The sequence below is a fragment of the Phoca vitulina genome, unplaced genomic scaffold (assembly GCF_004348235.1).
Source record: "Phoca vitulina isolate PV1807 unplaced genomic scaffold, GSC_HSeal_1.0 scaffold65, whole genome shotgun sequence".
In the NCBI taxonomy this organism is placed as follows: domain Eukaryota; kingdom Metazoa; phylum Chordata; class Mammalia; order Carnivora; family Phocidae; genus Phoca; species Phoca vitulina.
This window is the reverse complement of record NW_022589768.1, coordinates 1,278,127-1,289,474: the sequence shown is the minus strand read 5'-3', so window position 1 is coordinate 1,289,474 and position 11,348 is coordinate 1,278,127. Positions and strand designations below refer to the sequence as shown.

General features: G+C 53.3%; 1 protein-coding gene across 5 annotated transcripts in view; it reads left to right on the top strand.

Annotated features, from left to right (window-relative positions):
• Window positions 1–11,348, top strand: part of LOC116624192 (5-formyltetrahydrofolate cyclo-ligase) — a 70,622-nt gene that overhangs the window by 29,695 nt on the left and 29,579 nt on the right. Inside the window, exon 3 of one of the 5 annotated variants that reach the window (XR_004297850.1) lies at window positions 6,519–8,149. The exons of 3 other annotated variants lie outside the window; for them this stretch is intronic. Coding sequence is in view for 1 of the 2 variants with exons in the window: in XM_032391887.1 (XP_032247778.1) it covers window positions 6,519–6,748 (230 nt within the window). In the remaining variant the exon portion in view is untranslated. Of the gene's footprint in view, window positions 1–6,518; window positions 11,229–11,348 lie in introns of those variants that run through there. One more of the 5 variants, XM_032391887.1, reaches the window with a different exon arrangement.

Genomic DNA, 11,348 nt, shown 5'->3' with positions numbered 1-11,348 from the left:
AGGTGAATGTGTGCTCGGACAGACAGGTGGAGGTGAGCACCCAGGTGAACGTGTGCTCGGATAGACAGGTGGAGGTGAGTGCCCAGCTGGAGGTGAGCTCAGACTGGTGGAGGTGAGCGCCCAGGTGGAGATGAGCTCAGGTGGAGGTGAGCTCAGGCAGACAGGTGGAGGTGAGCTCAGACCGGTGGAGGTGAGCGCCCAGGTGAACACACACTTGGATGGACAGGTGGAGGTGAGTGCCTTGCTGGTTGTGTGGTGGTACTTGGAGGGGGTCACTGGGAGACGCGGCCCCAGCTCTGAGCTAGCAAGAAGAGGGGGAGGAAACAGCTCTTTGTGGCTGCCAGGCTGTGACACTCATTTCCAGCCTTCTCTGCGGGATTAGGGCAAGGACAGGCCGCCAGCTGAGCAGCCCAGGACAGGAGCCTGAGGTCAGGGTGCCCGAAGAGGGTCTGCGGCCCAGCTGCTGATTCCACGGCCAGGGACAAAGAGGATGTTGTGTGAAGGAGAACTGAATCCTCAGCACCTAGCACAGTGCTTTCGGTCCCGTGAATAGATAAGGGCACTTAGGAAACCCTCTGCCTTCATTTTCTTTCAGGGCCTAGTTCCTATTCTTTCAGCTTTAGTGGATGAAGGTTCTGCGGCTCAGTGTCTATCCTCATGTCCCCACTGAGGGCATCCTCGCCCCAGTGGCTTCCTTGTTGCCAGATTTCCTGTCCTTACCATACTCGTCCGTTCTGCCAGTGTTCCGCTCCCTTCTTCCTGAGACTCTTTCCTTATCTTCTAGGCGGGGTCAGTGCCCTGCGGCCCACGGGCCACAGCTGGCCCACCACCTGCCTCTGTGCATAAAACTTTATTGGCGCACGGCCACACTGTTCGCGGATGTATCGTCCGTGGCCCCTTTCGGACCACGCGGCAGAGTTAAGGCATCGTGACTCAGACCCTGTGGCCTGTAAAGCCTGGATTATTTATTCTCTGGCCTCGTGCAGGAAGCTTGCTCCCCGCTGTCCTGTCACAGTGCCCTCCCCTGGTCTCCTTCCACACCCGGGGCGGAGCACGAGCGAGAGCCCGTTCTAAGGGGAGGCTGGGAAAGCTCTGGCCGAAGCACCACTCAGGACTGAAGAAGCCCCAGCCCTCCCCCGGCTACCTGGCTCGAGAAATAGTCTGACATTTCTTAATAAAAAAGGAAAGCTCTTAGCGTCAGTGTCTCGTCCTGCGCAGCGTGGCCTGGCCCCGGGCTGAGGCCCTTACAGGCAACACCTGGTCTCAGGGCCGTGGCCAGCCCTTCCGCGGCAGGCGCTGTTCCCAGCTGCCTCTCAGAGCGCAGGAGAGCGCAGGAGAGCCCCCCGGGCCGCCGAGAAATAGCCTGGGGGCCGAGCGCCTCGCCGCCGCGGTGGGCTGCCTCCAGGGGGCACCGGTGCTTCGGAGCCAGCACCGGACGGAGGGCAGATGCGCTGTGAACGGCTGGATGGGGTTCCCGAAGCTTAGCCTTGCCGTCCTGGAGTGCAGAACCGCGCTGGAAATGCAGCAGAGCCAGGGGAAAACACCCTACAGAGCACGACTCTGCAGAGCCGGGCCTAGCGGAGTGCGCGCTGGGCGGCGGGGTGCAGTCCGGTGCGGCGGGGGCTCCCTGTGCCGGGCGCGCTCGGTGAGGCGCACACGCTTTAACACAGTCAGGTGGGGTCCTCCTGCGTGTGTGCCCTTTGTCACTGTCCTCTCATGGAGCCCGTGGTGAAAACGGCCGCGCCAGAGGCTCAGGGAGAATTGGTGCGCAGACCAGGCAGTTTTCTCCTGCTCTCCCTGCCGAGTTTTGACCTTGCAGGGCGTTAGGGTGGCTCTGGGACCCTTAGCGGGGACGGCGCAAGGTGGGACCAGCGTGTGCAAGCGGAGCTTGGTAAGCCTGCTGTGACCTTCAGGCCCCGTTGGTGCCTCGCCTCTGGGGAGGGGAAGCATCCAGGACCGAAGACACTTGGATTCATCAAGTAGACGCAGGCCAGAGGGGGCTTCTAGGGACCTGAAGCCGGGAGCGCAGGTGACCCCATGGCAGAAGGGAGCAGCGGTACCCATCCTGCTGGCTGGGGGCCCAGCAGCAACACCCCACACAGGATGTCGGCGCCCCTGCCTGTGAAGGGCCCTCGTCACCCGAGAATCCCAGAGCCGTTCTCCTTCTTGCTTACTCACTGTAGAGCTCGCTCCGAGCGGCTGGGCAAGGTCACACTTCGGCCGTCTTCCCGTCCTGGGATGTTGCCTCCCGATGCAGACCCAGGGTGGGCCTCCGTAAGGGCCGTAGAGCAGGCGGGCGCCGTGACCCCGGGGGAGCGAGGCCACCTCTGCCGTGAGGGACTCGAGAAAGGTGTTTTCTTGTCTTGCTGTCTGCTTCCTTCTCTTCTAGTGGCCTGGAGGTGCGTGATCTGAAACTCTAGCTTCCCTTTCTCCTGTATTGACTGGTGGAAATCCCGATTTCCTCCTGGCTTTCCTTTTGGCATCTTTGCATTTTAAAAAAATGTGGTAAATGACACATAACATGAGATCCACTCCCTTAACAAAAATTTTAAGAGCGCAGACCATGTTGGCCATGGGCGCCGTGTTGGACGGCAGATGTCCTGCCGTGTGTTCGCGTCCTGCCAGGCTGAAGCCGGTACCCACGGCAGCCCCCCGTTTCTTCTCCTCCCTGCCTCCCACAACCCCCGCAGTACGTTCTGCTCCTGTGAGTTCGGCTGCTTCAGATGCCTCCCGCGAGCGGACTCATGCAGTGTTTGTCCGTCTGTACCTGGTTTATTTCGCTTAACCCGATGTCTTCCTCCGCGCCGTAGCGGGTGCGAGTGCCTGCCTTCTCACGGCTGAGCAGTGTCCCCGTGCGTGCGCCTCGGGGCGTCATCCGCTCATGCATCAGCAGACAGGTGTTTCTACCTCTGAACTCTTGAGAGTAAGACTGCTCTGAACATGGGTGTGCAAGTACCTTTCCAAGACCTGGGTTTCAGGGGTTTCTTTTGGCTAAATACGCCTAGTTGTTCTACTTCTAGTTTTTTAAGGAATGTTAATACTGTCTTCCATAGAAGCTGCTCCTTTTCATATTCCCAGCAACAATGTACAGGAGTTCCAATCTCTCCATAGCCTCGCCAACATTTATTATATTGTTTTTTTTTTTAAGTGGACATCCTAGGTGTGAGGTGGTATCTCATTGAGGTGTTGATTTGCATTTCCCTGATGATGAGTGATGTTGAGCATCTTTTTATGTGCCTTTTGGCTCTAAAACTGAATCGGGGAGACATAAGAAATCCAAACAGACCAATTCCTAGTAACAAGATTGAATTAGTAAACAAGAAACTCCCTACAGGGGCGCCCAGGGTGGCTCAGTTGGTTGAGCGTCTGACTCATGCTCTCAGCTCAGGTCATGATCTCAGGGTCGTGAGTTCCGGCCCCGTGTTGGGCTCCACTCCAGGCATGGAACCTACTTCAAAAACAAAAGGAACAAAAAGAAAAACCAAAAAACTCCCAATAAACAAAAGTCCAGGGCCAGATGGATTACAAGGGAACTCTACCAAACATTTAAAGATGAGTTAATACTTATTCTTGAACTATTCCAAAAAAAAAGAGGAAGGAATGCTTCCAAATTCATTCTGTGAGGCCAACATTACCCTCATACCAAAACCAGATAAAGACACTGTAAATATAGAAAATTACAGGCCAGTGTCCCTGATGAACATGGAAGCAAAAGTCCTCAACAAAATGCTAGTGAACCACAGTCAACAAGACAGTAAAAGGATTACTCACCATGATCAAGTGGGATTTATTCCAGAGATGCAAGGATGGCTCAGTATTCACAAATCAGTCAACATGGTCCACACATGAACAAAATGAAGAATAAAATCACTGTCATCGTAATAGCTGCAGAAAAAGGATTTGACAAAATTCAACATCTATTCCTGATGAAAACTCTCAACAAAGTGGGTCTAGAGGGAACATAGCTCACGTAATAAAGGCCGTATAGGAGAAACCCAGCCAACCTCACAGTCCATGGGGAAGAACTGAGACCTTTTCCCTGAGATCAGGAACAAGACAAGAATGTCCATTCTTACCACTTTTATTCAATGCAGTACTGGGCGTTTTAGGTGCAGCAGTTAGGTAAGAAAAAGAAAGAAAAGGCATCCAAATTGGTACGGAAGAAATAAAACTTGCACTATTTGCAGACGACATGATGCTATATATAGAAAATCCTAAAGACTCCACCGGAAAACTACTAGGATTGATAAAGGAATTCAGTAAGGTCACAGGATACAAAATTAATATACAGAAATCATGTGCCTGTTGGCCATTTCTGGTCTTCTCTGGAGAATTGTCTGTTCAGGTCCCTTGTCCGTGGTTGGGTCGGGTTGTTTGTGGTTTTGCTGCTGAGCTGCAGGGATCGCTTTGTCTCTACCTCCCGACCTTCATGCCCCGACCCGGCAGACTCCTCTCTTGTGCTCTCTGCTCCTCAGCGGGGTCCTTCTGCCCTTTCTGTTCCCCCCCGCTTGTCACTCTGCTCCTGCGACCTTTCCCTTACTTTCCAAAACATACTCAAACCCAATTCTGGCACGTCCTTAAAAACCCAGGTCCCGCCAAGGTTCCCACGATTCCTTCCCCAACGAGCCAGCCAGACGGGTGAAGCCTCGGGTGCGTCCTGTCCCTGTTGCTTCCGGGCAGTTGGCTGTCTTGCTGTCTTGCACACACAAGGGGGATGGCGTTACACACGTGCTTGTTCCGTGTTGGCCGAGCCCCACCTCCGGCAGGAGCCTGGGAAACCATGTGTGCGTGTGTGTGAGCTCAGTCAACAGAGCTGAGCTTCCAGCCCCAGCGAGGTCTGGCGACAGGAGGGGACCTGGAGCGAGCGCGGTCTCCGTGCACGAGTCACTGTTCATCCCCGAGAGAAGGAGGAGCAGGCCAGGGTCAGGGAGGGAAGGGAAAGGTCAGCGACCAGCGCGCGTGAGCACGTTTGGTTGGAAGAGACAAGCAGGTTTACACAGAAGGTTACGACCGTGATGGGAGGCGGGCTCTGCAGGCTGCTGGCAGGCACGGGTTGGCAGGTGTGCGCTGGGCTCACCCCGCCCTTCCACACGCCGCCAGGACAGCTGTTGACGGCGGGGGGCCGGCCCGGCTGGCGGTCAGAACACCAGTACCCGGGCGCCCAGTTCCAGAGAATCCATGGCTTCCACCCCGGGTGTCCTTGGCAGCCTGCTGCATGGCTGGTCCGTCCGTGCCAAGCTCTGGGTCACCCAGAGCCCCCCCAGCCCTCAGGAGGCCAGCAAGGGAAGGCCACTGGGCCAGCCCGGAGCTGGGCATGTGATGTGGCCCTTGAGTCCTGCTGGTCCGTCATGCTCCCTGCGAGGCTGGAAGGGCCCTTCGGTGGGCCTCACAAAATCCAAGGAGATGCTCCACCTCATGGTCTTTATTGCCTCCTTCATGAGACGCCCCCACCCCTCTCACTCTCGTCAACTTTTAGTCGCCTCCAAGACCCTACCTTGCACCGTGAGCCCCGGCAACCTGTTCTGTCTCACTGATGCATGGCCACTTCTGGGTCCCGGTGTTCCCCGTGTTCCAGCCAGAGGACAGTTAGGGGCCCCCTTTTGTACCTTGAACGTTCCTGGCCGGGGCGAAGCCTGCTCTCCCGTGAATCCGGGGAAGCTGACGGCCAGGCAGGCCTCGGCCCTCCAGCGGGAGGGGAAATGAGCAGGTGGCCTGGTCCTCTCACCAGCTGACCTCACCCTTCCTGCTCGCTGACTTGGAGGACAGCTCCGTCTGTTTCGGCTTCTCTCTGACCCTCTCTCACTCCTCCGATTGTCATGGTGCTGGGGCACTCGCTCCCCAACCTGGCCCATGTGTAGGATCGCCTGGCTGCTTAAGAAAAGAAAGAAAAAATGTTCTTAGTCCCTATCCATGGAAATTTTCTTTAGGTATGGATGGGGTCTGGGAATCTGGTGTTTTTGTAATACAGTTGACCCTTGAACTACTCAGGTGTTAGCGGCGCCGACTCCCACATGCAGTTGAAAATCCACGTGTGGCTTTTGCCTCCTCCAGAGCTTACCTGCCAGTAGCCTCCTGTTGACCAGAAGCCTGGCTGTTGACACACAGTTGACGATCACGTCTTTTGCATGCTATGTGCATCATGTCCTGTATTCTCACAATGAAATAAGCCAGAGAAAAAAAGTCAAGAAAATCGTAAGGACGAGGAAATGCATTTACAGCGCTGTCTCCTATTGAAAAAAAAAATCCATGTAACTGTGGGCTTCCACAGTACAAACCCACGCTGTCCAAGGTGTACACAGGAGAAAGCCTGGGGAGATGGGTGACGGGCTCCCTGAGCTGCTGAGTGTTTGTGTCCCTGATTGCCTGACTCTGTGCTTGTTGGATTTTCTAGGTGGTCATATGTGTTTCAGCAATCGGGGAGAGGATGGATGTCATTCCAAAGCAGAAGGCAGACCCCCGAGGAGTGTGTCTCTTTCAGAAACCATTCACGCTCTTACCTGTGCTCCTCTCTCCCACAGGGGGACTCGATCTCATCTTCATGCCGGGTCTCGGGTTCGACAAGCAGGGGAACCGCTTGGGGAGAGGCAGGGGCTACTATGACACGTACCTGAAACGCTGTCTGCAGCAGCAGGACGTGCGGCCCTACACCATGGCCTTGGCCTTCCGAGAACAGATCTGCCTTCAGGTCCCCGTGGACGAGAACGACATGAAGGTGGACGAAGTCCTTTATGAAGAGCCGTCCACGTGAACCCTGACGCCTGTGGCCAAAGGCTTTGTCCCAGAGAAAAGCAGAATGTGTCCATTCCCCCGTCAGGACATCCGTGTGCATACGGACTGCCTGCTTTCTAGTGTAATTGCAAAACACCTGACATTCAATCACTTTCCCGAATCAGGACTAGAACGTGAATAAAAATGGAGGCAATGGCCGTATGATTTTCAGCCGGTCTTGCTGGTTATCGACGTGACGGGTGGATCTTTCTGTAGCGTTCACTCCGTGTTGGTGAGGTGCTGTGGTCCCACCCGAGTGGGACAGCCGGGGGATCTCGCCCCGCGTGGACACGGTTCCAGCGCGTCCTGTTGTGGGCCTGCTCAGGCTTCGGCAGGCTCGGGAGGCTCAGCCCCTGTCCACTGACCTGTCTGTGTGTGTGTGTGTGCGCAGAGCTCCCCCAGAATATTCTAGCGCTTTGTCATGACTTCATTTGCTCACCCTGAGATTCTGTGTCTGACGCTTTGTAGCTTTTGACGGTCCGTGGACCGAAACCTTTTACAATTTAAATGCTTTAGCTCCATCTCTGTGTGTCTCTGTGTGTCGGTCACTTAGGAGTTTAAGATCTGATGTCCCGTCGGTTAGAAATTATTTGTTTGCTTGTGGTGTCTGCTTTGGAAATGAAATGCGCCATGGGCCGCGCGCCGGCAGATGGCATCCCGGCGTGGGAGCGGGGCTTATGTGGGGGAGCTTTGCTCGTGACCGGGAGCCCGGGACTCTTCCTAGACGCTGCTCGCGCCCCCACCCCGCGCCCTGCCTGTGCCGGGCCCTGTGGCATTTGCCCCCAGGGTGCTGCTGACGCCGGGCCACTCCCCTCCCCGTCCCCTCGCTCCCGGTGTCCAGGCTCACGGTGTTTCCGAGCCGAATGGGCAGGAGATTCCCATCTGGCTTCTCTTGCCCGCAGTCTGGCGCTGTCCTCCCAGTTTCCCAAACTCCAGTCCAAGTGACCTCACAAAGCATGAATCTGGGAGTCCGGCCGTTCAGGGACTACAGGTAACGGGCGGCCGGCTGCCTTCTCCCGCAGGAGGCCCCTTCTGCAGACGCTCATGTCTGCCCTTCCTGGAGCAGCAGGGGCATCTCCTTGCCCTCCGCACCTTGTCAGCAAGCTTCCTCCGCCGGCCGCGATGCCCTTTCTCCTTTTGTTCACCCGGAAGCTCCTGTCTGTCCTTCAAGACTCAGCTTGGGCGTCTCCTCTTGTGTGGGGTCTTCCTCTACGTCCCCAGAGTTAGTGTTGCTCTGCCTGTTTAAACAGCCCTGGTCGTGTCCCCCTGTGTCGTGCGCATCGACTGTTGGTTGTCACGTCTGCCCTTTCCCCAGACCGCGAGCTCCAAAGAGGAGGGATGATGCTCACCATTTCGTACGTCGGAGACACCTGCACATACGGTCAGTGTTTGAGAGTTTGTGGGAATGAGGCGAGGGAGCGTGCAGAAGGGTTGCATTTAAAGCACGGATCCATGTTCTTTGGATAATAGCATGTGATTTGGTGATTTATGCATAAAAGTAAAAAATATTTTAAAATGTGAGATTCATGAGATTCCAGAAGGCCGGAGGGCTGCAGGTCTCCCGCCCGGAAACAGTGACCCTGGTGGCCTGGATTCTGGGGTAGTCATCGTGCAGAGCGTATTGGGAGCGGGAAAACCCGACACAGGTAACGCCCATCAGGGCATAAGCAGAGGCTGAGGACGAGGCCTCGAACCCAGGAAGCGAGCCGGCGTGATCGGGGTGTGGGGGAGGGGACAGTCCAGTGGAAGACGAATAGCCACCGGATCTGAACCTCAGTCCACGATGCTGCCCTGCTGTAGAACTGAGTGTAATTTACTGAGAAGGTAAACTGTAGAGTCGAGTCCACCAGCAGATGTGACTAAGAACGTGCAGTCACCCAGTCCTGCTAACTGGGAGCGATGCATGTGTCTAGGTGTGGAGGGCCCCATGCAGGAGCCTGCGTCCTGGTCCCCGTTCTCCACTTCTCTTTTTCAGAGATCATTGAAATCCAGTTGGTCACACTGCATTTTAATCGTGTGTTTGCACACTTATCTCCTGCACGAGCCCATGAGCTCCTCACGGGCATGGTCACAGGAGTGTGTGGTTCACTGTGGTCCCCGGCACAAATTAATAGCCAGTAGATTCTCGAGGAAGGGACGGGTGGCGTGCAGGCTGCCCGGTCTGTGTTGTGCCCTTGCTGCTTTGTGCATTGGCCACCATCTGCTGCCAAGACTCGGCCCCTTCAGCGTTGTCTCCGGGCTGGATTATTCTAGAACACAGTTTCTGTTACTGTGGATGTGTGGCCCTCCTGGCCTATGTGGCCCGTGGTCTGTGCTGCTCGGCCCCCTTCATGCATCTCATGGTCATCGTCCCTCCTGGCCTCCTGCCCTTCCTAGTAGGGCTGATCTCTCATGACTGGGTGCCCCCTCCCCGAATGTAGGCTTATATGCTTAAAAATAAACAACAAATTGCTTTCCAGGTAACATCTTATGCACACTAGGAAACATGCACAAATAAAAGAGGAGACAATTGAAACCGTCTATTATCAGTAATCTGTGATGTACTTAATTTCTAAAAGGGAAAGCAGGGATGGAAATTTTTTGGAAATTTACTGTTTTTGAAAACCTTATTTTAATCCCCTTGGAATGATTGAAACGTCTGGTTCTAATTTCAGTTTATTTCAGCGTTGGGTTTGAAGGGCTGTTATAGCTGAAAACAATACCTTCCAGAGATAAGCAGATCCATACAGAAGCACTGCTACACTTGTTAAAATTTTCAGTGCTGTTTACCCATTTTGCAGAGGTCTTTTTTTTCTTGTTTAATTGAAATCGGGCTAGTAAATACCTGTGGACTTGATGTGGATCATTCCTGCATATTAATCAGAAAACGCTGCACTTTCACTTTGTTAGCACATGAGTTCAGAACTTACTGAAGCTCTCGAAAGATTTTAAACCAAGTCAGAACAGTTTTGCTCCCAGGTGTTTGGTTGTGCAGACGTGGAGGTGTTTAAGGAGGCACACGTGGTCTGAGGCAGCACGATGTGGAATGAGGGGGATTTTCCAAATCACCATTTCCAGTGCACGCCTCGTGAGTTGCAAGACGACCCTCTGTCTCATCGACGGAACGTGACTTCTCCCCGTGAGGTTCAGAGTGTTTATTCTTGGCGGTATATGCTTAGGGAGCGGGCCACTGGTGGCTGTTGGTACCACGGGAAAGTCGGAAAATGTGGAACACTCACCTTTGTGTAAAAAGTACATGCAAACTCATCTTGAAGCTTCATGGCTCTTTTTAAAAGGATTTCACCCTGAGATTGTCAGAGAAATGTAGGTGAACCAAAATATTTTTCATGGGTCTCTCCTAGCCTAAAGTATTGTAAATATTCTGTTCTGTGGGATAGAATCCTCCATGGGATAGAATCAGTGATGCCGTCAATCACGTGCTGCATTTCTTGTCCGTGAACGACGGGGGAATCCTGTGGCTGAGCCTTGATGGGGGTCCACCCTGCTCCAGACAAATGCCAGCCAGAGGAATCCTGTCACAGCTAGACTTACGTCATTTGTCCTAAAACACGGTCTTTGTTAACATGTCAGCTAATTTTGAGACCTCTATCCTCCTCATGACTTGGATGTATTTAATATCTGAACCTTTCATTCATTCTTCTCATGATGAGACCATAAGCTGGGATGTGCCGGAAACTTCTATCCTTTTACCCCCAAACTCCCACCCTGAAAAATTTATTCCAGAACTTAGGTCATTGGATTGTCTGCAGTGTTTTTTCCCCCTGTTATCCAGTAAAACATGTTTTTTTTTCCAGGGTTTTTTGCCCTCAACTGTTTCATGAGTTTCACCCATACTTCTGTGGCTGTGAGAACAAGTGTTATAGATGGTATGCTGCTGTTTGTGTTTTGTTCCTTAATGACTTGTAAACATTGATGATTGCATTTAGTGAACATTATTGAAAATGTATTAGAATTAGTATTTTGAGATAGTAGCTATTACTGAAACATCATAGAGGTTCATCTTCATCTTCTGGGTCTGTAGTGTCTGTTGACCCTGGTGGCTTCTCACTTTTCCTTATGTAGGAAGAGGCTCATCATTAACCGTGATGAGCACAGATTCCTCCTAGAGCATCTTTGTGAAAATTTCAGATTTGGGGGCTTCCTTCTAGACAGATGTTACTGCTTTCCCTTGTCGTAGGGCTGATGAGTAGCTTTAATCAGGAGCAGAAACATCAGCTACTGTTGCTGATTCCTGCTTGCCTCCGAAGAATTATCTTTGGTTTGCTGTATCTCGCTAAGAGTCATTTAAAGCTACTTAGGCATTTTAAGAGGGTTAGCTCAGTGAGAGCTACATACTGGGTGGGTAAATCCTCATTCCTGGGACTAGAGGGAAAGAATAGGATGCCAAACTAGGCTGACAGCGAGCCTCCTCCCCACACCAATATCCCATGTCCCAATCCTGTTCCCCCAGCACAGCTAACCTAACCCTAACCCTAACCCAAACCCGAACCCTAACCCTTACCCAAACTCTAACCCGAACCCTAACACTAACCATAGCCCTGAACCCGAACCCAAACCCTAACCCTGACCCTGAACCCTAA